Source organism: Lissotriton helveticus, chromosome 11 (genome assembly GCF_964261635.1).
Source record: "Lissotriton helveticus chromosome 11, aLisHel1.1, whole genome shotgun sequence".
Lineage (NCBI taxonomy): Eukaryota > Metazoa > Chordata > Amphibia > Caudata > Salamandridae > Lissotriton > Lissotriton helveticus.
In genome coordinates, this window is record NC_136072.1 from 665,358,475 (window position 1) to 665,386,380 (window position 27,906).

The 27,906-nt window shown below is 41.5% G+C and overlaps 1 protein-coding gene across 4 annotated transcripts in view; it reads right to left on the reverse strand.

The window, feature by feature from the left end:
* LOC144791749 (disintegrin and metalloproteinase domain-containing protein 28-like) overlaps positions 1–27,906 on the reverse strand; it is a 3,662,699-nt gene that overhangs the window by 1,749,972 nt on the left and 1,884,821 nt on the right. For all 4 annotated transcript variants that reach the window (XM_078666520.1, XM_078666519.1, XM_078666518.1 and 1 more), the window contains one exon: positions 13,601–13,778. In XM_078666520.1, the coding sequence (XP_078522646.1) occupies positions 13,601–13,778 (178 nt within the window). The remainder of the gene's footprint in view (positions 1–13,600; positions 13,779–27,906) is intronic.

A 27,906-nucleotide genomic window follows, 5' to 3' on the forward strand; every position in this document is an offset into this window, starting at 1 on the left:
TTGATGGAAGCTTGTAGCTTCCAATGTTGCATTTGTTGCAGTTCTTTTGCGATGGAGAGTTGTTTCCACTTGATTGTTTTTTATGTATACTTCTGTGTCTAAAAAGACCGCTGTATCTTGGGTGATGTTGTGGGTGAATTTATGCCTGGTGTGCTATTGTTTAGTATTTGGAAATATTCCAGGAATTTTTCTTCTCCGCCATCCCACACTATAAATAAGTCATCTATGAATCTTTTCCAGATTATGATATGTTGTGTGAATGTATGAAGTTTTTCATCCCATGCCGTTGTTTCCTCCCACCATCCCATGGCGGTACAGGCATAGTTGGGGCTAAAGGAAAAGCCCATGGCGGCTCCATTCTTTTGTTTGTATAGCATATCACCGAACATAAAGATGTTATTGCATAGCAGATAGTTGATCATTTCCAATAGCATGTTATTGTGCTTTTGATAATGAATATTCCGTTCTTTGAGCACATGTTTGCATGCATTAAGACCCATCTCATTGTCAATGTTCGTATATAGCGAGATCACATCCATTGTGATCATGATATATTCAGGTTGCCATTCAATTTGTTTCAGATTGCACAAAAAGTCAGTAGTATCCTTTATATACGATTGTAGGATTTTTACGTGTGGACTTAAGTAGTGATCAATAAAGTTTGATAATGGTTCCAGCAAGGAGCCATTGGCTGACACGATTGGTCTCCCTGGTGGTCTGGTGGCACTTTTGTGGATCTTGGGCAGAAAGTACACAGTGGCTGTTTTAGGGAAATCCACAGTTAAGTATTTTTTCTCCTCAAAGTCCAAAAGCTCATCTTTTTCCCATTGGTTGATTTTTTTGTCCAATTCTCTTTTTATTTTATCAATTGGATTGTTTTCAAGTTTTTCATAGTAGTGTTGGTTATTCAATTGGTCCATTGCTTCTGCAGCATATAGTTTTCGGTCCCATAATACTATGTTTCCGCCTTTATCGGCTACCTTGATTTCAAAGCTTTCATTGTTTTGTAGCGAGATCAAGGCCTGCCTTTCAATTTTAGTAAGGTTATCCTTGGTATTGGTTTTCATGTTGATTTTGTATAAATCATGGATAACCGCCTCCTGAAACAGATCTATTTTGTTTCCTGGTGTCAGTTGAGGGTAAAATTTTGATTTTGCCTTGAGACCACTGGTTCCTGCTCCCAATTGTGGTATCGCTGTTTCTAGGTCAATTTCCTGTCCCTCTTCGGCATTTAAATTTAGTACCGTCAGGAATGCTTCAGAATCCCTAGCAGAAAGAGTGGATGTTGGTTTGGGTTGACATTTGGTTATCATGGGTTTGTTTTTTCTCTCAGCAAAGAATTTTGCAAGTTTAATTTTACGAATATAGAGGTATAGATCAATTCGTGTCTGAGCCATGTCCATGTGAGCCGTTGGGCAGAAGTTGATTCCCTTCTTTAGTAGCGAGATTTCCGCTTCTGAAATTTCCTTTCCTGAGAGGTTAATTATCTGAAGTTCCTCATTCACTTCCCCTTCTTTTGCCTCATTAATCTGGTCTGCGTTCCAACTTTTTCGTTTGTAGCCGTTTCTCCTTCTGCTCCTCCTTGTGTGGGTTTGGCGAATCTTGGCTGCCAGTATCTTCCCCTTCCCCTTGCTCGACCACGTGTATTTCTTTGCGCCCCATGGTTTTGTTCCCATTGTTGTTGTGATAGAACCAGGCGCATATCCCCTAAAAAAATCTTTTGTCGCGGGTCCAGATTAGCATCATCCTCGGTTAAGTCCACTGATGCCACTATATATATTATTCCACAAATCTCCAAAGTATTGAAGAGAAACAGGACACCCAGAGCTCAAGTTAAAGAATTTATTCGGCAGATGAAAAAATCCACGACGCGTTTTGCCAATACGGCTTGGTCACGCGTCCGTATTGGCGAAACGCGTCGTGGATTTTTTCATCTGCCGAATAAATTCTTTAACTTGAGCTCTGGGTGTCCTGTTTCTCTTCAATACTTTGGAGATTTGTGGAATAATTACGAGCCTGCTGGTAGCTGCAACAGAACCGCCCGTGACAGCCTGATTCCTTCACCAGCATTAGTGGAGTGTATATATATATATATATATATATATATATATATATATATATATATATATATATATATATATATATATATATAGAAAGGTCTGAGTATCTTGATTTTAGATATATGAATAGACCATGTAGGTATTGGTTAGAGGGTATCACAGTTTATTACATTTGTAACATAAACACATGCCACGTAACTTCATGGAGAATACAGGAAAAAGTGCACAATGGAAGGGCAGTAAGACAAGGAACAAAGGTGATATTATAGTTAATTTGTATTTAGCTCTGTTTAAAAATTGAAATATAGATAAAAGAAGGTTAAACCGATTACGTGAGAGGTGGTTCTTATTTAAAAACCGGGCGGTGGCAATATTTGGATTAATGTCTGAAGGATATGATGTAAATATAAATGTTGTATATAGTATGTATACCAAGGGAGCATGTTACATATTTCATACAGACCTTAAGGAACTGGTACGACAAGGTATCGCATAAGGTTATCTGTTCCATGACTATTTATATAGCTACATTGAAGCCATGCGCCATGCATTAAGCAGCTATCATGAATTGTTATTATAGTTGCATTTTTAAATGTAGATATTGTATATAGGTATTTATAAAGATAAATATTTATAGCACCAGCTATTTCATTGCAATATTTTAATGCAATATGTGTATACGGGCTTCAGCATTCAAGTGGTGGATAATTAATTGTTATCGTGCTATTTTAAGACCAAGCAATAAGACCTTTGTTTTGAACAATGAAATGTATTTTTGTAAAATGTTACAAACATTACTATAGATTTAAAATGCCCCTGAAAATGCAGTTGATAGTACTTTCTCAATGTCTATGGAAGTGGTCATGTGACTCAAGAAAGGAGGTGGCATTTGAAAAGTTTAAAAAGCAGAGTTGACGCGGTGCTTGGTGTGTGATCAAGAGCACTTTGATGCTTTAAACGCGTCATCCTTGAAAGGTTGCAAGAATAAAAAACATTGCCTTGCCTGAAGCCGTGGAGTCCGTCTCTTCATTTCGCCGTGAAGGAGGTTTTGAAGATTTTCGCTATATTTATATATATATCGTCTGTCAGTTGGTGTGCAAGTGGCTGCTTGGATTGGTGAGAAGCTACCTGAGAGTCTATATGGGTTTTTGATTGGTTATCTGAGTGCCTGAGTGTCTGTGTGGGTGGGTGGGGGGTGTGTGTGTGTCTCCCTGTATGGATGTGTTACTGGGTGATTCACTGGGTGTATGGGTTCAAGAGTGCACATGTGAGGGGCTGTATGGGTGGGTGAGTGTATGTATGGCTGTGTTGGTGAGTAAATGGATGTCTCAGTGGTGCATGTGTGAGTAACTACATATGTGAAAGGCATTATATGTGAGTGTTGGGGTATATATACATGATTATATGTAAGAGTGAGTGAGAGTGGCTATATGGATGAGTGTGTGCGTGTGTCAGTGCTTGTATTAGAGAGTTAGCATGTGTTAGTATCTGTATAAATAGGTGAGATGGTGTGTGTACAACTGTGTAGATGAGTAAATGGGAATGTGATTGATTATTTGCATGACTGACTAACTGTGTGAGTAACTCTATGGGTAAGTAGCGGTATGTGAGTGTCTGTATGGGTGTATGATTGCATATGATAGTGGCAGAAGCTGCAATGTAACATAGAAGGCACTGTTAGCCCGGGAACTCTGTGTGGAGCCAAGATGACGGTGTAGACTCGCCACGGAGAGGACGCTCTGTTAGAATCCCGTCCACCCTCGACTGTTCTGATGACACCACAGACATCGCACTGAGGAACGCCGAAAGGCCTTGACGCTTTAGCGCTGAGAAGCACTGAGAGGCACTGAAAAGCATTTGATGTTGTAGCGCTCCGATGTTTGAGGTTTAATGTCGATGACTGCCTGCCTGTTGCTGACAAAGAGATACTAGCAGCGGGAAACGGGAAAAACTAACCCATCGCAGCTGAAATCACTTTTGGCTCTGAAAAAGCTACAGGCGCGGTGAGGTGAGGCGCTGGCGGTGCGCTGTGTGAGGAGCGGCGCTGCAGAAGAAAACCTACGACTTTACTGAGGCTCAGAGGGGCATGAGCTTGTGGTTCCAGGCTCGAGGTTTGGAGGAAACACTGCTGAGGTCGCTGGTACCGGTGCCGCTGCAAGGAAGGAGGAGGGAGGTAGGAAGGAGGGGCTGCGAGCCGGAGCTGGGAGCTGGGAGCCGGAGCCAGGGGTCGGGTGCCAGGAGCCAGGGAGCTGGAAAAACTGTTGCGAGCTGCAAGGCAGAGACGGAGGATTAAGATAGAAGCCGGTGCCTCAGGACTTAGGACCGAGAAAATTGAAAACTTTTTTTGAATAAACTGCGAACTGAGAGCAGTGAAGTGAGCAGTGAAGCGAATTGCGAGGTGCAGGACACACTGTTTTTCTGTTTGATACTGTCACTATTACTGTAAAAGGCAGCGCTGCTGGGGTTTTGGAGAAGTTTGGAGAGATTTTCTTTTGAGTTAGCTTGAGTACGAGGGTTTTTTTTTCAAAGTCTGCAAACTATATGCTGAGAACTGTGAACCAGAAAATACAGGCAATACAATTCTAATACTAAACATACACTACTATTACTACTACTCTCCGTTGTTATACTGCACTACGTTGCACCACGCTGCCACTTCTATTGCGGATTTGATACTTACAAGGCGGAGGCATTGGATAAGATGAGGGGGAAGTGAGCTGCCCACTGTCAGGAGAAGAGAGCAGGGAGGTAAAACAGTGCTCATGGCGCCAAAGCTTACTAAAGCTAGAGTAGTTAAAGGTACCCCAGTGAAAGGAGGAGCAGACGAGGTGTGTATATCAGCACTTAAACCGATTTCACCAGCAGTAGTAGCAAGGATTCCTCGACTGACGGAGAAACCAATGGGGAAACAACTAGCTGCTCAACCTCCTGCTCAACCTCCTGCTCAACCTCCTCCACTAGTCTTAAATACTCCAAAAGGCAATAACACAGTAACAACAGCAATTACTAAAAAAAAAGACAAACAAAAAGATACAGAAGAGGATGCTGCGACGTCTACTGAAATGTCAGTAGATAAGACTACTGTTAGCAATAATATTAATGATCCTGGATTTAACAAACTGGCCCTAACTGATCAGACTATTCTAGAAAACTTAACGGAAACCTCCACACCGGCACTACAAATCACCGAATCGACCCTAGTCGAGGAAGGAGCTGATGAGAGAGCCAATAGTCAGGGTGATAAACACTGTGATGGCAACGATAGAAAGGATGACACTGAGAATGAGATACTCCCAGATGTTAACATTGATGACGAAGAATATGAGGAGCTAGTGAAGGGAGGGAAAACCGACGATGCAGATAAGGATACAGATTAAAACTCAGCTCAATTAAAACCTAACAGATTATCTGCTTTAAAAAAAAGAGGGAAAGCCAAAACCAAAGCAAAAAGAGGAGAAAGGAACATGAATCCTACCGCATTATTAACTTTCTTGATACCCACTATTAGTGGAGGGAAACTGATTGCTGAGTCAAGCCCGCTGAGTAAATGGGTTCAAATAAAAAAAAAAGAGGGGCCTAAAGATCTACCACTAGATGGTCCCGAGGACAATAATACTGCTGGGAAAAACTTCAAAATCAATCTAAAAAAAAACGCAAGTTGCTTTATCCGAGAGTTCTGATCTAATAGGACTAGACTTGGATAATTTGGACAATCCGCCTACCACAGCGACCCCTCCTGCGTCTCCGGCTTCATTTGCGCCTGCTTCTTTGAATATATTGCAAATTGTTAACTTAAGGGAAGATAATATCGGACACACTATATCGAGTCAAAACGATAAATCTCTCGTCTCCACATCTCCCCACAGCGAGGTAACGGTACCATCTAATATCTCTAGCTCACCTCCACCGATCTCTAATGATACATCGACTTCTGCTAACGCCTCATCTCTGGATCTAATTCTGAAAACATTAATGGATCATCGCCAAGAGGTACAAGAACAGTTTTCTAAACTAAGGGAAGATAATAGCAAAATACACAGTTGTCTTCAGGAAGTCACTAGCAAATTGAGTGGAGTAACTAAAGAAATTGAAGAACTACAGCAAAGAGTAGTAGATGTGGAGGAAACTTTAGCCACTACTACGGTCACCTCAGATCGACACAACGATGAGATAGAGAACTTGCAGAACAAAGTGGAAGATTTGGAAAATAGGCAAAGACGCCAAAATCTAAGACTTTTTGGAATACCCGAAGGATCGGAGGGAGCAGATGCAAGGGCATACATTGTAAAAATTCTACAGAGGGCATTCCCGGATCTGGCTGATTGGGACTGGGATTCTCAAATTCAACGGGCACACAGACTTCCTATTATTCCTAGATCTCAAGAAAGTAAATATCCACGGCCTATCTTAATCTATTTTGGCAATTTGTTACTGCGACAAGCTGTCTCTATTAAAGCTAGACCAAACACCCCAGTGAGAATTGACAATCTAACTTTCTTTGTTAAATCAGACCTCAGCAAGGCTACCATGGATAAAAGGTGGGGGCTACGCAAAATGATTGATTCCTTCAAGTCTCATGGAGCAACGGTTTATCTTCAAGAACCCGCCCGTCTCAAAGTTATAAAGTCCGGACATGTTAAAAAGGCGGAAGAATATCTTTCCAAAATGAATTCTTAAATAAGAGAAAGGGCGCGGAAAAGAAAACCAGACTCTCATGACTAAGCTATCATGGATGATTATAGACACCAAGAATTTACAAAAAGTTTTTTTTTTTTTTTTTACCTGATTGGTGAAGTTGATACTCTTAAAAGGGCTATAGGTGCTTTATTTCTCCTTTGTGTATGAAAATAATACTGAGGGATGGGGTTCTAGGAGAATCCTCTCTGACTGGCTGCCCCTCTACCGGCAGCAGAAGATAGAGGGAGGCTTCTGGGTAGGTACAGGGTTCCAGGTAGGTACAGGGGGGAGGGAACCAGCTGTCCCTGGTGGGTGGTCAGGGGGGGGGAAAGGAGGGGGGGGAAAAACTATTGCAAGAGAGAAAAATTTGTAAAAAAGTATAACAAGATTTTTGAACTTAATATATGGAGAAGAATAAGTGAGACCATTATAATGTATGTCTTCTCTTAGATGTTTGGTTTGGAATGTTGCCGGTCTTAATAACAAATGTAAAAGAAAACTGGTACAAGAAGAAATTAATATGTACAAACCACATATGGTATTCCTCTCAGAAACTCACATTAGATACAGTGACCGCAAATTATTATCACAAATGGGCTACGATCTTGTTGTCTGTTCAACTATAGTTACAACCAACCGGTGAGTGCTATTTTGAAACAGAAATGGTTAAAACTAAATGTTACCAAAACTACTAGTACTGCTAAAGGCAGGTGGGCAATAGCTCAACTGCAATTTAATCAAAAATGCTATGTATTTTGTATTATCTATGGCCCAAATGTTGATATACCCAAACTGTATGAATACTTGACTATTGAATTACTTGACTGGGATGGGGAACTGGTGTTAATGGGGGATTTTAATTGCGCTATGAACTATACTATAGATTCTACAAGTAAATGCACTAGAAATTGGATGAGGAAAGTGAGATATGCCATAGAGGAACTAGCTAGGATACATAATTTGAAAGACGTTTGGCGCACTAAATATCCTACAATTCCCGGCTTCACCCACTTCTCCGCCCCACACCAAACTTTCTCTAGGATTGATCTGGTATGGACAACTGATAATATTCTAACTGATTGCGAAATAGAAATTTGTCCCAAAGTTGCCTCTGATCATAATCCGATACTGTTTGAATTCAAAATTTTGGATACTAAACAAACTATTCGCCAATTCACATTCCCTAGATACTTACTTACGGATCCTAAATTCATCTTGGGTCTGAAGAACCACATACTAGAATATATATCATTAAATAATAATTCCACTGCTGTTAACTATGTATGGGACTCCTGTAAATGTAGTATCAGAGGCTATACACAACAATATATATTCCGGGACAACGCAGACAAGAGAAGAGTTGAAAAATTAGCTACTTCCAATATTTTAGCAGCCGAACAACAACTTGCAGATGCTATTACACAAGGTAACACTAATATTGAAGAGATAAAACTAACACTAATCTCATTAAGAGCAGTCCTAAAGAAAACTCTTAGAGAAAAATATAGCTCCAAAATACATAAATATAAATTAACACAATATGAATGGGGAGATAGAATTGGAAAAATTTTGGCTTATAAAGTAGCCGATAAAAAGGCTAAAACCACCATAAAAATAATAAAAGGGTTGGATTCCAAAAAATATCAAAAACCAGAACAGATCTTAGAACAATTTGCTAAATACTACTGCTATCTATATACTCCAGAGAATACACCCACACTAGAAACAATAGAATCCTATCTAGAAATTCACAGACCTGCAAGAATAGATTAGGAAAAAACCAAAATACTTGATACTAAAATCACAATGGAAGAAATAAAAAAGGCTATATACTCACTCCCTTTAGGCAAGGCCGCAGGCGAAGACAATCTACCTATGGAGATCTATAAGATCTGCGAACAAGAATTACTTCCTCTGTTTCATCAGGTGATAGATTCTATAGCTGAAACAGGTAGTGCCCCCATTTCTTGGCGCATAGCAAAAATTATTTTCTTTTTGAAAAAAAATAAACCACCGGAAGAACAGGGATCATACCGACCAATTTCATTAATTAATACTGACGCAAAGATTTTCGCCAAAATACTTTCCAACCGGCTAGCCCCTATAATGCCCGATCTGGTTAACTGCCAACAACATGGATTCGTGGTGGGGAGAGACACTACTGCTCATATTAACACCGCAATAACTGCTTTTGATGTTGCGGCGGTCACTCACACCCCACTCGGAATGGTTATGCTAGATGCTGAGAAAGCATTCGACCGAGTGGGGTGGGAGTATCTATGGGCAACATTCAGATCATTTGGTATACAGGGACAATACTTGAGATGGATACAATCCCTATATGAAACACCAACAGCTATAGTAAGCTATCTAGGTAATAACTCAGATAGTTTCTTGATAAAAAGGGGTACTAGACAGGGGTGCCCTCTTTCAACCCTGCTCTTTGCTTTAGCCTTAGAACCATTCCTAAATGCTCTTATGATCCAAGACCGTATTATTCCAATAGAACATGAAGGCAATACCTTAAAAATTACAGCTTTGGCTGATGACATTGCCATCTTTACCACCGAATTGGTACAAGCTATACCTAATATAATTAAGGAAGCTAGTGATTTCAGCGATATATCGGGTTATCGCTTAAATGTTAATAAAACCCAAGTAATAGCGAATTATAAACCACTTCAACCGATAATAGGCTTATGCCCTGACGCTACATATCTAGGGGTTAAACTTACTTCGAACATTGATAAAATCATTTCATTAAATTATGAGCCCCTATGAAAGGATATTACATCCACTCTCAAAAATTGGCATAAAATACCACTTAGTTTGATCGGACGCATCAATACAATTAAAATGAAAATAGTACCCAAAATACTTTACCTGTTTAGATCTATCCCGTTACAACTGAATATATCTTACATTAAGAGGATAGAAAGTATCTGTAGCAACTATATATGGGGATACAAAAAAGCTTGCAGGTCAATGACGGCACTGAAACTATCTATTGAAAAAGGAGGATTAAACTTCCCAGAACTAAAAATGTACTTTTATGCTACTTTTATCTCACGTATACGCAGCCTCTTGTCCAAAGAAACTCCTCTGTTCTAACACCAATTCGTGTTAGGGCCACAAAGCAACCAATTCTTATTTCGGGTCCATGACCCAAACTACTACAAAAGAGTTAAATTCAAGACTGTTAGAGCCATCTAAAGAATCTGGGATCAAATTATAGACACAAATAAAATTCCCTTTTTTAACGCTGAACTACCAATATGGGGGAACCCGGGGTTACCAAACATCTTCTCTGATGGCGCTAGCGCTCAATGGCTAGATCATGGTATTAAATCTTTAGGAGATTTTTATGGTTCAGAAGGTCTTCTAAGCTTCAATACATTAAAAATACTATATAAGATTAAAGATACCATGTACTTTAAATACATACAGCTACAAGATTTTTTGATTAACAAAAACAAAATTGTGAGCGTTGATCAATCAGAGATTCTTCAATGTATTTATTCGAATCTCCAAATCTCTTATTAGTAAAAGCTATACTCTGTTGAATAAAGGCCATGTTGGTGATTGTGGGAAGATAGCAGACAAATGGACTAATAGGCTGGGAATTAATATCAATTCCAACCAGATCACCAGCTCATTTAAACAAATTAATCGAGTTGTCCACTCTTCAAATTTAAGGCTACAATTCTACAGGACAATCACCCAATTATACTATACACCACAGACAATCTCAAACTGGACACTTGGCAATACTTCTAATGAACGTACCAAATGTCCAAAATGTAATAAAGAAGCCGCTGCTATTGAACATATGCTTTATCAATGTCCGAAACTTTCAACTTTTTGGGCAGGAATAACCGAGGTTCTGAATAAAAAACAAATAACTTTTCCGGCCATATCTGCCCACTTACTCTTACTTGATATACAAGATAATAATAGTAATTTCAAGGATTTAATAACAATTATTTTTTCTTGCGCGAGATTGGCCATTGCACGAACCTGGATATCAAAAGAACCCCCAACTGTTATGGATTGGTGGTATCTAATTCATGAAATTTATACAATGGAGCTATCACTGGCTAAACTAAGAGGTCCAAAAGCACTAGAACGAAGGGAAAAAATATGGGGATCATTTATAAACTAATTGTATTGCGTTACCGGCACGCTTGTGTTTTCTTTTTTTCTTCTCTTTTTCTGTTTTCTCTTATATACAATGAATACTATATGTACAGTTTCTTTTTTCATATATGTATGCATAATTAATGCGATTTCAGTATTGTAAATATTCTCTCTTGCAATCAATAAAAATGGTAAAAAATAAAAATAAAAATAAAAAGAAGGCACTGTTAGCTCAAAGACTGCATTGGAATCTTAACAGTATAGGAACTGAAAGAAAATAGAGCAAAACTGGCACTGTGCCTTTAAGGCAGCCATGACCCCTAGCTTTGCATTAAGTCTCAGGGGTGGTGACAGTTAGATCAGTTGTTCTTTGCAGAGACCCAAAGATCAGGACACAAAGAAAACCAATTAATAGATGCTCATTTATCCGGTGAGGCGGTTGGGTTGCCTAATGACATTGATGAGGATACCCCTGGAAGAGAACTAGAATTACAGGTAAGTAACTCATCCTTTCCTTCTTCTCTTCCTGGGGATCCTCATCAATAGTCATAAGCACTGAATCGAATAGCAAGCCCATCCTCTACCTCTGTGGACAAATGGAAAGAATTTAAGAGCATCAGGCTCAGCTTTGGAATACATTCTTCAAAGAGGCCTGGCCCATTTGGGGGCCTGCTCTTGTATCTGAATCCAGATAGTAGCATCTTGTGAATGCATGAACCTACCTCCACGTGGCTGCTTTGCAGATCTCAGAGATGGGTGCATTGTGCAGCAAAGCCACAGTAGCTGCCTTTCCCTTTGTGGAATGAGCCGTGGGAGTTGCCCCGAGGAGCTTATTATACAGTTGGTAAACCAGCTTGATACATGACCCTATCCATCTGGAGATGGAGTGTTTAGAAGCTGAGAAACCTGTTCTGATGGAACCGTAATTTACAAACAAGTGATCCAACTTCCTAATAGCCTTAGACTTGTCTAGATAAAAATGTCTGACTCTTTTTAGGTCCAAGGAGTGGAGCGATCTTTCAGCAGATGTGGTGGGATTATGGAAAATTGACTCATTAATGTGAAAATCAGACACCACCTTAGGCAGGAACGAAGGGTGGGTTCTTATTACCACCCTGTTGTTGTGAAACACCATGTATGGCTCTTTAGAGTAGAGAGATTGGATTCCGCACACTGTACAAGCCAAAGTGATTGTCTCCAAGAATGCAGCCTTCCATATGAGATGTTAAAGGGTTGCTTTGTGAATCGGTTCAAAAGGAGAACCCATAAGGACCCATGAGCTAGGAAAGAACCAAATTGAGCTCCCAGGGAGGAGAACGGGAGCAGATTAGGAGAAAGACTGTCCTTAACCCTTGGAAAAATCCTTACCAAACTGAAGCTGGAAGAAGGATAGTTGGGAGAGTGATTGTCTGTATGACGTATTGGCTGCCAAGTGGACTTTTACAGAAGCAAACTGGAAACCTGAATTGGCCAAGTGCAGGAGATAAGATGAAATTACCTCCTCCTGCCCTTGGGTCAGCTGAAACACCTTTTGCGAACACCACATGTAGAATCACTTCCAGTTAAATGCATAAGATTTTCTCATGGAAGGCCTCCTTGATTCCTTTAAAATGTTAATGCACTCCTGAGGGAGTCCTAGATGGCCATATCGAAGGACCTCAGGAGCCATGCTGCCAAGTTCAGTAAGGGAAGGTTGGGATGATGGATTCTCCCGTTCATTTTGGAGAGGAGATCCGGTCTGCACTGCAGCCTCCTGTGTGGATGTAGATGGTCCGGGTACCACCACCACCATGGCCAGTCTAATACGATCAGGATCATCCTCGCTCTGGAGGTGTAGAGATTGGTTATGACCCTCGAATAGGAGGAAGTGGCGAAAAAGTGTAAAAAAGGTCCCCTGACCAATCGATCAGTAGTATCATGGGGGAACATCCTTTACAACTCAACTTTCACTCCGCACTACCATTACGACGCAGCTATTACAACACAAGTCGTTACAACGACTTGCGCTGGAGGGCGCTGTAGGATAGGGAATAGTTTAATTTTGTAGCCAACACCTTCCCTACTATCCACGGGGAATGGAGTTGGAATAGAAAATTAAACTATTCCACTATCCAGCGCCCCCCAACGCAAGTCGTTGTAACGATTTGCATTGTAAAAACTGCGTTGTAATGGCATGCGGAGTAAAAGCATGCGTTGTGATGTCATACATCCGTATCATGACGTGAAGTCTTGGCATTTTTTGTTGGCTTCGACCCCGAAGATATCAATTGTTGGATAAACCCATTCCCGGAAGATATCTGTCAACACCTCGTCGTGCAGAGCCAAGTCTTGATAATCTTTGAAGGACGACTTAGGGAACTTAGGGAATATAGATAACTGGACTCCTTCTAGCAGAATCCAAGAGCCTTGCACCTCTCTATAAACTTTTATATTTGCTTACAGAATGTAAAATGAAGAAGAAAGAACGTAGAGTTGCTAAAATTATATTCAGCTGCTAAAACACGAATTCCTGCTCACATCCTAAAATATCAAAATCCTCTCCATCTAAGCCCCATCTATTCACTAGCTTACAGGGAATTATATTTATATTATTTGTAAAACAGACAAACAGTGTAATATTAAGTCACTAGATACTTTTGTGTCATTATAGCTCCAAAATATCTTGCTATATGTAATGCATCGGTTTAAATGATAGATATTGCTATATCTACGTGAGCACCAGTTACCTCCGGTGTACCACAGTCGCACTGTTCATCAGCCTCAATGTAGCCATTTCCACACACAGGAGGAGCTATGAGATCATTCAGATCCGGTTTATTTTTCACACACATGGGCATATCATTTAGAATGAATTCCTGATACTGCTTTTTACTGCACAAGCTGAATACTTTCGGTGGTGGAGGCCTGTAAGGCAAGAGAGAGAACAAATGTGTCATCTGGGTAGCAAGCACTGGCTCATGATGAACCACAAAAAAGCACTGGATCAGCTAGAAAACAATACACAGAGACCACAAGACTTTCATCACAGTTTATGGGTTTCATAGAGCAGTACTTTTTATTTGAAATTGCTTTATTGATGTTTGAGCTTAAGGTCAGTACCACAATATAGATTTCTATTTTTCTGACTGGGAAAGAATCTGCACAAACAGCAAACCTATACATCAGCAAACAATGCAAACTAACATTCCCAGAAAGTCTTTCAGTGAGTCACCGTTGTGTCATTCGCATAGGAAGATATAAGGGTTGTCCAATACCCCTGCTCATCGATTAGAGTGAGGAAATAAAATAATCCATCATACATCTTAAACCTCTTCACTGCTAGGCCTCCTCCCCCATCACCCCTCAAGGCTAAGCCTTTTTTTGGCTATTTTGCGCATAGGGCACTGTAACTTTTTGTCCACATAAAGTATCCAAATCAAATGTGCGTCCTTCTTTCCAACACCCTGAGGATTCTAAAGGTACTCAGGCTTTGTGGATTCCCCTGGAGTTGGCCCAGAAATTATCCAAAATACAGCTACTTCTTTTCATTTTTTATAAATGAGGAAAAAGTCCTGCAGAAGAAAGCGTCTGTTTTTCCCTCTGAATATTGTATCAACTAAGTGTTTGTGGTGCTAAAATCACCATCTTATCATCTTTCTGGTACAGGCATACTTTTGTCAGAAAACCAACATTTTCTACGCAGTTTTGTCATTTTACTGGGACATAGCCTATTTTTGCTATTTTTTGTGCATTCAACCTCCTTTGAGTTAGTGGTAGAAATGGGAATGAAAACGATAATAGATCCCGTAAAGCTATACATTTGTAAAAAGTAGACAAAATTCAAAATTTAGCAAGGGGTCATTTGTGTAGATCCTTCAATTTCTTTTATAGAAACTAACAGTTGAATATAAAAACTATTAAAATTCAGTTGAGAAAAACAGCTATTTCTGCAACGTAGTCACCTGTAACTTCTTCTAAGTATGACAAAGTTTTGAAAGCAATATACTGTTACACCTGCTGGACCCTTTTTGTTGTGGGGATATGTAGGACTTGTAGGTTCACCAAGAACCTGAGGGACCCAGGGCCAATAACTGAGCTGCATCTTGCAATGGTTATTCATTGTGTGCCGGGTATTTAGCAATTCATTTGGTTAAATATAAAGAGTGAAAAATAGGTACCAAGGAAACCTATATATTTCCGAAATGGCAACAAAATATAGAGTTTAGAAGCAGTTGTTATTTTCACATCTCCAAAGTTGTAGGTACCCATACAAGCATGTCAGTTAGAGTCATTTTTCAATATGACTTCTTTTTTTTAATTATCTTACATTTGGAAGGCATAAATGCAAAGAAAGTCAATTGGTAATAACACTTGTTCTATTATTCTGTGTTCCCCTAAGTCCCGATAAAAATGGTACCTCACTTGTGTGGGTAGGTCTAGTGCCTCAACCTCAAACGTTGTCAAAAAACAAAATTTTCCTCACATTTCTATGATGGAAAGTTCTAGAATCTGCAAGGAGGTACAAACTTAAACAAACTCCCAGCATTTATCAAAGTCTCCTGATAAAAATGGTACCTCACTTGTGTGGGTAGGCCTAGTGCCTTTGACACAAAGCAGCCCAACAGACAACGCAGACACATCACATTTTTCCAGTGAAAACTGACCCTTCTTTTACAGTGTGCCTAGCTGTGGATTTTGGACACAAGCTCAGCCGGCACCCAAGGAAACCTAGTAAACCTATGCATTTTTTAAAATAAACACCCAGGGGAATCCAGGATGAGGTGACTTGTATGGCTCTCACCAGGTTCTGTTACTCAGAATCCTTTGTAAAGCCTCAAACATTGTCAAAAAACAATATTTTCCTCACATTTCTATGATGGAAAGTTCTAGAATCTGCGAGGAGGAAAAACTTACACCCAACCAGCATTCATCAAAGTCTCCTGATAAAAATGGTACCTCACTTGTGGGGTACGCCTAGTACCCGCAACAGCAATTGGCCCAAAACGCAACATGAACACATCACATTTTTTTCAGTGAAAACTGACTTTTTTTTTGCAATGTGCCTTGTTGTGGATTTTTGATCCTGGCTCTGCTGGCACCTAAGGAAACATAGCAAACCTATACATTTTTTAAAACTAGACACCTAGGGGAATCCACGATGAGGTGACGTGTGTGGCTCTCACCAAGCTATTTTACCCAGAAACCCTTGCAAATCTCAAACTTTGAAAAAATAAACACATTTTACTCATATTTTTGTGATGGAAAATTCTAGAATCTTCGTGTATCCACAAACATTCACACACCCAGCATTTCCCAAAGTCTCTCGATAAAAATGGTACCTCATTTGTGTGGGTAGGCCTTGTGCCCACAACAGAAAACGTCCTAAAGCGCTACATCGACACTTCACATTTTTCCAGTGAAAACTGACCCCTTTTTCGCAATGTGCCCAGCTGTGAGTTTTGGACCCTAGCTCAGCTGGCACCTAGGGAAACCTAGCAAACCTACACTTTTTTCCAAACTAGACATCCACGGGAATTCTTAATGGGGGGAGTTAATGGTGTCAGGATGGCAATGGCAGCTAGTTTGCAAGCACAGACGACCCCCGCCATGTGGTCTTCCATCTATTGGGCATGCATCTAGATAGGGTGGATGGAACACCATCAGCTCAGCGGCGTTCTAAAGAATGTCGCAGCCAAGTTCTAAATCAGGCCCTTAATCTAACTGTTCCTACAAAAGCACACTTGTCCTTGTGTAAAGGTATAAGCGCTCATGTAGACCGCTCTTTCGACGCTGGCACAACATCCAGTGCTTCGAGGCAACTCAATTAATCTCCCTGTTACTACAGAAATTAATACGTCTTTGTGTAAAGTAACTGGTGCTCACATAAAGCCCTCTAACAATACATTCAGGTGGTGTTTGTGCCACATAAAACTGCATTTAAAAAAAAAGAGACAGAGGACGGAAAGAGTGAACTGAAATCCTAGACAAATAAAAAAAATTGTCACAAAAACATTTCTTAAAAGGGCTACTGTGTATAAATAGAAGTACCTGGTTCCTGCTTTCAGGGAGGGCTAAAGATTGGACGAGGCATGACACATGCATGAAGCTCATAAAGTCCATACAACAGGTATTCTTTTGAGGCATGCGCATTGTCTAGAGCTGAGACCTAAACATCAGCTACCATCTCCTGCCGTAGGTCTGCAATTGGTCGTCTTCGCAATCCTCGAGCTTCCTCAGCCCTTAATGCTGTCCCTTCTGCTAAAGCCCGCGTTTCTTCCTTCGCCCACCACCTGCTGTGCGGGGGGCCATGGGGTGATTTCCAATGACGCAATGGGCCTCATTATGATGCGATTCGAAACGCAACCAACAACTTGTCGGTTGCGGTTTAAACCACATTAACTGCTGCGGGCAGTATTTGGAGGGAGCGACTGACACCTTTGGACGGGTGTCCATCGGAAGCTCCTCATAATCCCTTAAGGAAGGCATTCCTGCCATCAGGATTATGATGTCGGTTTTTGGCAGCCTTTCCATGTCGGCCTTTCTGAAATGGCAAGGCTGTCAGACAGCTACTTTTTCAATGGGAGCTTGTGTAGCGGGCGGTTTCGGCCTGACGCACCAGCTCCCATTGAAAAATGGAAGTTTGCAACCGCATTATGTGCAGTCACATCCTAATTGTGGCATCAGAACTGCCGACCTGAGGTCGGTCGTTTCCAATTTGCAGCGATGTCGGTTGCAGGAAACTCTAACTGACCTCGTAATCAGGGGCAATGTCTTTATGGGTTATCCCTAAAACCAAGTCAAGGAACCTGCTGCCCGCTCATTTCTCTGGTCACCTCAGTATAGAGCTGGCGTTGGTTTCATGGAACAGTACTTAAAGGGTCATTTTTACATCCTTGTGTTCAGACCACCAACCTGCTGTGTTACTGGAGGCCATGATCTCTTCTCCACTGGCTGAAGACCTCCCACTCCTTTTAGGTATCTCTGCCTGACTAATGGTGTCTCTAAACCTACATAGGAGCCACTACTCTGAGGGCAGCCCGGTAGGCTCAGTGAAATGCAGAAAAGATGCTGCATTGCTTTTCCCGTGATCAGCGATGCCTTGTCAGGGGTAGCAAATACAATTTCAGTCTTCAATATCTCCTTGTTGTACACAAACTCTCAAAGCAGAAGTAAGTTTGTGCAAAACAAACAGTCAATGGCTCTAACATGCAGGACTGTTTTTAACCCTGTGGGTAGGAACCACTGATAGATTTCCCTGCCTGCAACTCCCATGCTTTACATGGCATTCCTGGGTAGGGAAATCTAGCCATAGCCACCCTGCCCCTAATAGAGTGGGGTGACTGTTACTTATACCTAGTGGTCTAGTGGTGGATGGGCCACCAGGTCAAGAGTTCCTCCGCTGAAGCTATCTAAGGATGCTTGTGGTGCAAACCCTACAATATACCTCCCTCTAAATGAGCAGAAACATTGTGAGTTTGGTGGGGTAGGATACCCCATCAACTTATAGTTATAGAACTCTTGCTCTGTCGAATTCTAAATGACCCCTTTAGTAATCTCTTTTGCTCTTCACTATCAAGTATATCATTCACCATTCAGCAAGACTAAAATGAAGGTTAGTGGTTCAGAAATTCATACCATTCCCAATGGTAAAATTGAAAAAATTACTTACTGTAGCAAACAGCATACTCACAACTCTTTAGACTCTTCAAACATAGATTGAAGAACCCTTTCATTGGACACTGCTGGAGTAGTAGCATAGCACTTTAAATGTAAAGGAAGGTGAGTGTTAGCCGCTACTCTCATACCCAGTTTCTACTCCACCAAAACCCAATACTAACCACCAATATGGAGAAATGTTATGCCATTGCCAGTGTTGCAATATTAATTCTGCCATATTTAGAGTTCTTCAATAGTGCAACTGAACTGTTTCCACCAACATGACTATATCCAACATAACAGAAGCTACCTTTGAGTGAACTCACCTGCAGAAATGTCCATAAGCCCTATTTTGGAATATTTGGAATATATGCAAGTAAACATGGACACAAGAAATAGAGTCCCAAAGTAGGAGTGCATTGCCAATATAATTTATCTTGCCATCCTAAACTACTACAAGGGTGTTTCCCAGAATGTTAGTGACACATTACTCACTTTTTTGATGAAAACTTCTTACCTAGGCATGAGTGTGGATCACTCACCATAGATAGGAAGGGTGAGCTATGATGCTTCTTTGAGGAATTACCCCTGTGCCCTGCTTGACCCTGTAGTGCAGCAACAAGAGATTCCAGTTGTGGGATTTCCACAATCAAGATAACTCTGAATGCTCAAATGTTCATTGATAGAGTTAATAAGCCTTTTTTACTGGCAGCAGCTCCAAGACCACACTAGTTTAAATTACACTCTAAGAATACATACCTGTGAACAGAAAGATTTGAAGCATGTTTTACAGTGGGAAGGCTGTGGCACATTCTATATTCCAATAGCAAATCTGTGTTTCAACATGGCATGTATCTTTCTCTTGTTGAGTATTAGACCTGCTATCCTTGGTGTTGGTTCCCCCTAACCTTTTGCCTTCAGATCTCCTATTTTTTGCTGACTGGTTTTGCTGGCCTTAGGTTTTTGCACACTTTACCATTGCTAACCAGTGCTAAATGGCGTGTGCTCTCTGCTCAAACATGGTCACATTGGCTTATACCCAATTGCCATATTTAACTTACTTTTAAGGCCCAAGAAAAGCTCACTACTTGTGCCAAGGGCCATTGAAATGTAATGCTACTAGTGGGTCTGCAGCGCTGATTGAGCAACCCACTTAAGTTTTTGTTAGACCTGACAGTCTTAGGGTGGTCTTTCTCCATTTTTTTGCCTACCTCCATCCATTTTTCTGAACTTGTTTGTGCAGTTTTTAGGACTTGCACACTATACCACTGCTGACCAGTGCTAAAGCGCCCGTGCTCTCTGCCCTTAAAACGGAAACAATAGCTTATACCCAATCAGCATATTTAATTTATTTGTAAGTCCCTAGTAAAGTGAACTACCTGTAAATTAAAGGCTGCCTAGACCTAAAGCACTCATTGTGCCACCCACCCAGGGAGCACATTAACTATGTTCCGGCCTGCCTTCACAGAGCCTTTTTGTGCAGTCCTACACTGACATGCACCCCTGAGAAGGTGCAAAAAGAACAATGTCAAACATTCAACTCCTGTACAAACATTTGGGCATAAGGCCATCATGTTTTTGCTCACATTGCAATTTCACTTTGGACCCAGCCACATGCAAATCAGTATTCACCCTGCACCCCATGGGAGCAATCCACCCCAAATTGCCAGGCAAGATACTCCCCAGACCAGAAGCAAGCATCCTACGACCTGTTTTGAGGTATGACCCCTCATCAGTCACAATAGCTTCACTCCAGTGGCAGTGTGAGCACTGGACCCACATCTAGGCATACCCTTCTCACTGGGAAACAAATGCAAAATGCATAATTAATGAACAGAATGCTGAACAATGTCAAACCTTTACCCCCAATAAAGAGATCTGAGCCTAAATCCACAGTTTTTTGCTCACCATGCCATTTCAGTTTGGACATGGTCATACACAAATCAGTTGTGACCCTTCTCCCTATGAGAACAGTCCAGCCTGAACTGCCAGAACCGGTTCTCCCTGGACTGGAAACAAGCATCATAGGACTGGTTTCGGGTTATCACCCCTCATCAGTCAGGATAGCTTAACTCCAGTTGCATGAAGAGCATGAAGCCCACATCTAGGCAAACCCTTCTCACTTAGGGTGACAAATGCAATTGTTCAGCAGTCCGTCCATCACTTGTTCTTTTTGCATCAATGAAGAGATCATAGAAGTGAGCCACTCAAAGCACCGTTCCTCCTTATTAAACAATGTTGGGGCATATTATCAAGACTCGGCGATAAAATTATCGCCGCTTTATCGGCAGGAAACTGCCGATAAAGTGGCGATAATGGGCTTGATAATATGCTCTATGTAATTCCAATCGAAGCTCATGTTAAATGCCCTTCACATCTAACATTAGCTTCGATTGGAATTCCATAGAGCACATTATCAAGCCCATTATCGCCACTTTATCGGCAGTTTCCTGACGATAAAGCTGCGATAATTTTATCGCCGAGTCTTGATAATATGCCCCGTAGTCCTCCTACCTGCAACAGACCCAGGCACCTGTTGCTCCCAAGGTGGAACCACAAGGTCAAATTTAATTCAAATTTCACAGATGGTAGTGCACCAATAAATTACAATCCATTCAAATGAAAGTTCAGTTTCAAATTGCGTGTATTCCAAATCATCTTTATTTTCTTTGGTGATATAAAATGAGACAGCTAACTCCTTTCGTTCACCACATGTGAACTCCCTCAGGGCTGTGAAAAGTTATATGATATATTTGATTCCACCTTCCCCATACGCCATAATTGTTACCGCCCACATGCCACAGCACCACATATTATGACGCGACAGAGAGAAGAGCCTTGGAGGAAAGTTGTGATTGCTGCAAACGCAGCACCAGACCCCCGAACCGGTGCCCAGAAATGACTCGGTGGTGGGGGCATAAAATGGTCTTGTCAGGGACACACCGCTGTTGTGTTGTACCAATACTGACTACCGCAGTCTTCAACCCCACAGCGTCAGCAATCGGTACTGTTATGGTACTACTGGTGCCACTGCTGCAGCTTCAGACCATCATTACTGCACCTGGCCTGCTTGTGGAGGCAGAGGGACTCAGGTTTATGGCAGGGTGGTTAGGCCGGTGGGAGGTGGCATTGGCTGCAGGCAGTAATGAGCTATTTGCTGTGAGGGGCTGTCAGCCTGTCTGGCTGGCTGCGGGGTCCATAATCCATGCCTCTGTTTGACATATGCGCTGGCCCTGGTCTTGGGATGACTTTCGGGACTTTATTTTGGTCCATCTAGCTGAGGCAGAGGCTCCATTTGAGCCGCAGGGAGCAGATTTCAAAGCTTAAGCTATTCACAAGCAGGTTGAATCTGGCTGAAATTTTGGGGCCATTAACTTGGAGTACTCAATTCTCAAGCTCACAACTAGCCACTATCTGTAATTATCAATGGCCCTTCATTTTGTGTGGGTTGAGGCGGCGATCACAGCATGCCCAGGTGGAGAAGGTAGTAGTATGCTGTGGTTGCTGTTGCTGTACCATGCTGTTGCTATACTGCCCATTCTTTTTTCTCTTGCAATAATTTTCTGAGGTCTATTGAATGGCCACCTCCTACTGAGGATCGTTTGTATACAAAAGGGTAAAGAAAAACCTACCAGGCCTAAAGGGAAAGGGGAAGGGGTCGCAAAGGGGAAGGTTTCAACCACGACCCCTTCCATCACTACGTACCTTACATCGGCTATGGGGGCCTATTTCACCGAGGGTAACCTCATTGAGAATCAGATTGAGGCTGTTCAAAGGCAAATGAATCATCCAGCACATTTAATTAATATTCCCCCAACTTCCAGGAGTACGCAAAAAGATGTAACTATACTCACTACAGCTGAGCTACCAGGCCAGTTCTATATATCTCCTAGCAAGTTTGTCTAAAAGCAAACCAAGCGGAAATCCAAGTACCCTTGCGTTTCTCATAGTGACATGAATGAGATCATGACAGATTCACTAAACTCTTCCTCCCCCAAAAAACACTCCTACCAAAAATGTTGTCAGTCAGCTATTGTTTACATGGAAATTATGTTATCAACCTTCCAGAAGGTAAGGATGGGTCAGGTGAAGTGCCTAGCAGACAAAATCCAGGCCCTAACAATGGCAGCACAAGCAAACACAGTCATGACTGCAGATGACTAAGCATCGGCCTATTCTAAATTCCAAGGCACTAACCACAGCTATAGAGATATCCCCTAGAGTACCCAGAGCCCCCATGCTGCAGGCCCCAGAACTCAAGCACCACCTATAAAAGCCAATAATTCAGTGGTTACCTGCAGGAATATGTCTGTTAATACAACTTCTCGCAAAGGCGGCAAATACAGTTTCCGAAAGCCAATCTAAGAATCTACATCTTCTGCCAGAAAGTACCACATGCACAATTGTTTTAGAAGAGGTCACACCCCTAGCCGAAGAGACCTCAGAGGATTGTCAAAGCCTCACAAATAAAGCTGCACATTGGTGCAGGATTAACGCTGGCTGCCATTCTGACTTGGTGGATAAAATTAATTTAGCCAGTAGGGTGAACTGGGTCAGTCCTTCAAGAAAAACCACACGAGGAGACTATGTAGTCTTAAATTCAAGAGACCCGGGGCTAAAGCATCATATGTTGGCATGCCTGAATTCTCTCACACCTCGCACCCAACATGTCCGGGCCCATCCTCCAGGGTACTTTTACTTCTCTCCAACACTAATATTTAAGTCGGGGCGGTGAACTCCGCTCCGCTCAAGGAGTTTTCCAAACTCTGCATTACGAGGAGCTTGCGGAGTTCCAAAAAACTCTGATTCCCTTGGCAGAGCGGAGTTTTTTCCTCGCTCACGTTCGGCAATGTCAAGTTGGTCAGCACGGGTGAGGGAAATCCACCTCCCAGCGAGATTTCTCAATGCAGGCGGTCAGATTTCTCATTGCGGGTGGTCGCGTATGCTCACGACCGCTCGCATTGAGAAATCTGCTGTTCAAGTAAAATGCTACTCGAGCAGCAGAAAAAAAGCAGCACCCGCATGCGCTGTGCATGATGCCATTCGCAAGGATCGCACAGTGCGGACAAGCACCTGGCACTGACAATCACCCCGCACTGCACTTAGCTAAAGAAATTCCACCGCGCTACTTTTTTGTGCACTTCTCAGAGTTCCTAGTAGTCGAACTCCGCAAACTCCACCCAGGGTTAATAATATTTAATAAAAGGTTGTCCTATCAAAATCAGATGACTGACCAAGGGGTTGCTCTTGGGCCACATATTGCCCTGTCTAAGTGCTTTAAAGTGCTTTCTAGCCTCACTGAAAAGGACTGACTGACACAGCGGCCATAGTGGGGGAATATAACTGCGCGACTCTAGACATAACTTGTGAGTCCCTTGCACAGCAAAAAATAAACCAAAATACTACTACTGCTAAAAGAAGGAGGGACAGAAGTTGCAAGTGATATCATGGAACGTCGCTGGGATTCAGCAGAAGCTGACCAATGAGGATTGGGTATCCTTTGTATGTACATTCAATATAGTATGCTGTTAGGAGACCTGGGTTACCAAACCAATGAATATTGATGGTTTTATATCTGATTGCTCTCCAGCCATCCCATCGCCTGCAGGGAGGGGCAAGGGGGGTCTTGCGGTTTTTATATTGGTCAAATTTTAGAATCTTACCATCAAAGTACTAGAGGCTAAGCCATGCTACTCAATTTTACATCTTTTTTTATCTGAGCAAGTTAGTGTTATTCTGGCCAGTTATTAACTTCTTTTCAGTGCAGCCTTTGGGCATTATAGAGGAACCGGAGAAAATATTGGAAAGCCATTCAAGTCTCAAGGGGTGCTATATACCAATTATGTGGGTTGGCGATTTTATTATTGAACAATGTATTTTATGTAATAATCTTATATGTGAAGCCACCGGTGGAGAAGGGAAAGATGCAAGTCATTTGACACACACAGCATATGGGAATACATTTGATTTTGGGCTCATTTACAAAGATCTTACCCAGCAATTATTAAAGGTGCGCCCCCTACCATATAGTGATTATAACCCGATCATTTAATATATTCTCACATACAGTTGCTTTTGGAGTCTAGTGATTCACCAGATCTCCCGCTTCACTCTTACGCCAACCAGGGAGTACAGAATAAATGGGAATGCATTGACCCATGTAAATTCCCCGAAAATTAAGTAACAGAAGTCATTCAAGACATTTCTCAATTCTTTTCCCTTGACGGTAACCCTAGTAAGATTCAAGTTAAATATACAGCAATCTGTGAGACAGCTGCCCGACTGCTAACAAATACTAGGCCACTTAATGATAATATGCAACACCCTTGGTTTAATTCAGACTGTACTTTAGCCCTAAAAGCCCTTACAAAAGCCACCAGCAGAATCCCGTGCAATATTGAGGCAGCACGATCAACATGGAAACGCTATAAAAAAGCACTAGAAGTAAGGAAAAGGGAACTTAGGATAAAACGTGGCAATACCTAGAGAAAGGAGCCCATCTAAAAGACAGTAGGCTTTTTGGGAGGTTGCCAAATTACCTTTTTTTAAGGAGGCCCACCCAAATGGAACTGAATGTCACGTTTTACAACAGGAGTGTGTAAGTCACTCCACAATTTTTTTTTACCTCTAAGGAACAACTCGATGAACCCCACACGGAACCAGAAGTTGACCCACTCTTTTTTATGGCGTCTGGCTAAGTGAATTTAGCGATCTAACAGCAGTTGCCAAAGCTATCCAGAGCGCTGCCCTGGCTAAGGCTCCAGGCCCTGACGGCGTCCCCATTGACATGGTAAACTCTAATTTGGAATTCTGGGGCCCATTAGTGACTAGTGTCTTCTAAGCTGTTGTGAAGGGGGACCAGTAAACACCTGGAGGAAATCCACTTCAGAGAAAAATTAACAACAGGGACAAAGTCATGTATTCACATACCACATCCTAAAGACGATCACCTGAAAAAGCAAAAACAAATAATAGTGACAATGAAATGCAATTTAAATAACATTATGCACAGAACTGTCAACAACAGTACTGAACATAGACCACTACAGACCCAGCTTTCAGCAATCCCCCGGGACTACAGGAAAGCAAGATTCACCCACAGGAGAATGATGGAAGAGATTAGCTGTGGGAGAGCACATGAAATCATAAAGTTGCAAGACCAGAATCAACTTTGGACCCGGATAAACAACTGCTTCAGATCACACCAGCAATCAACAATAATTAATGTAGCATCTTCAGACTGGGAAACCCACATACAATCACTCTATGTACAATCACTCTATGTGGAGTCACTTAGAGACGAAGCAGAAAGTTCTAACACAAGCAAAATTATCAATGAGTCTCTGAATGTGGAGTCACAAATTCGATCTCATGACCCAGTTAAAATACCCGCTGATCAAGTGATGCATGTCATAAAAAAAATGCTATCTGGAGGGGCTCCTGGCCCAAACAGCATCCCGTCTATGGTGTTTAAAGGATGGGCACGGCAATGGGCTGTAATTATGGCGCTTTTATTCTAGAAGTTTAGATCGGGAGGAATCCTTCCCGAATCTTGGAAGGGCTCCCTCCTGGTCCCTATACACAAATAAGACTCGCAATACAACCCTGAAAACTACAGAATGATAGCGCTCTTAGTTGTAGAAGGGAAGTGCTATGCCAGTATACTATTACAAGAACTGACAACCTGCGTAGTGGAGCGCAAGCTGCCCCCCCCCCCCCCCCCCCACGGAAACAGGCTTTCAAAAGGGATGCCACATCGAAGATAACTTAGTATGTTTGTCCCTTCTGATTGAGGCCACGCTAGCAAAAAAAGGGAGGGCTTTGTTTCTTGCCAACATTGATTTTCAAACAGCCTTTGATAATGTGGCATGCCCGAGATGAAGGACAATATTTAAAAACTGGGGAATTGACCAAACACTAGTAAATGCACTTATTGCTTTGTACAAACATGGGTTAGGATTAAAATTTCCCAAGGGTAGTCGACGACACAAAAGATGACAACCAACAATGGACTAAAGCAAGGATATATATTGGCCCGATGATTTTTAACCTGTACTTACTTGACTTACCTGATTGTTCGACAGACGCACAAGCCTTTCCTCCTAAAATGGCGGGAACTAAAATTCAAACGATGCAATATGCGGATGATACAATACTGCTCAACCAAAACCCTGTTGGGTTGCAGCGGCTCCTGATGGCACTGGCAGAATATTGTAAAGTAAACAAATTAAAAATAAATACAGCAAAAATAAAGGCGATGGTCATCACCAGACAAATAACGAGGAAAGGCTCATGGCATGTCAACGAAAAGACAATTGAGATAGTCACTGCATATAAATACTTGGGAGTATAGATTGACAATAAAGGAAGGCAGACCACTCACATCACAGCAATGCAAGGAGTGGCGCAATCGTTAGAGGGGGCTTTTTGCGGAGTAAGAAAATCCAGTAGCACCCCGAACCAAATTCCCCTAATTCGAGCATTGGGGGCAAAACATTTCCGTCAGTGGCCTATAGTGCAATTTTCTAAGGACAAAATGTCGCCATGGCTGGACAGAGCTCAGTTAGCTTGTTTCTGCAGAGTATTTTTCCTACCAACATCAACCTCCCACATGCAAATACGTACAGAACTTATTTTGGCATCTCTAAAATGGATCACTGACATAATATCGACGGACATAATATCGACTACAAAAAACTATCGGCGACAAAATATCGACAGACAAAATATTGAGTTTCTATCTACAAACAGGTAAGTACTAAAATAACAAGTCAAAAATATCATTTAAAAAAATATAGTTTGTAAAAATATCGAATTTCTTAAAAACAATGTTAAATGAAAATAATATTAAAAATTAATAACTAAAATACACTTAAAAATACTTAAATTACATTAAACTTATTAAATAATTATTTAAAGTTATAAAAAAATTACAATCATATTTATTAAAACATATATATATATATAGTAATATAATATAAATAAAAAAGATGCAATATTATTACCGTAGGATAGCGGAAGTGTGAATATTACTATTCCCACTCCAGAGAGTGCAACAGTAGGGAAGGCGTTGGATTGCGTAGAGGTAAAAATTACTATTCCCACTCCAGAGAGTGCAACAGTCGGGAAAGCGTCAAATAGAGTAGGGGTAAAAATTACTATTCCCACTCCAGAGAGTACATCAGTAGGGAAAGCGTTGGATAGCGTAGGGGTAAAAATTACTATTCCCACTCCAGAGAGTGCAACAGTAGGGAAAGCATTGGATAGCGTAGGGGTAAAAATTACTATTCCCACTCCAAAGAGTGCAACAGTAGGGAAAGCGTTGGATAGCGTAGGGGTAAAAATTACTATTCCCACTTCAGAGAGTTCAACAGTAGGGAAAGCGTTGGATAGCGTA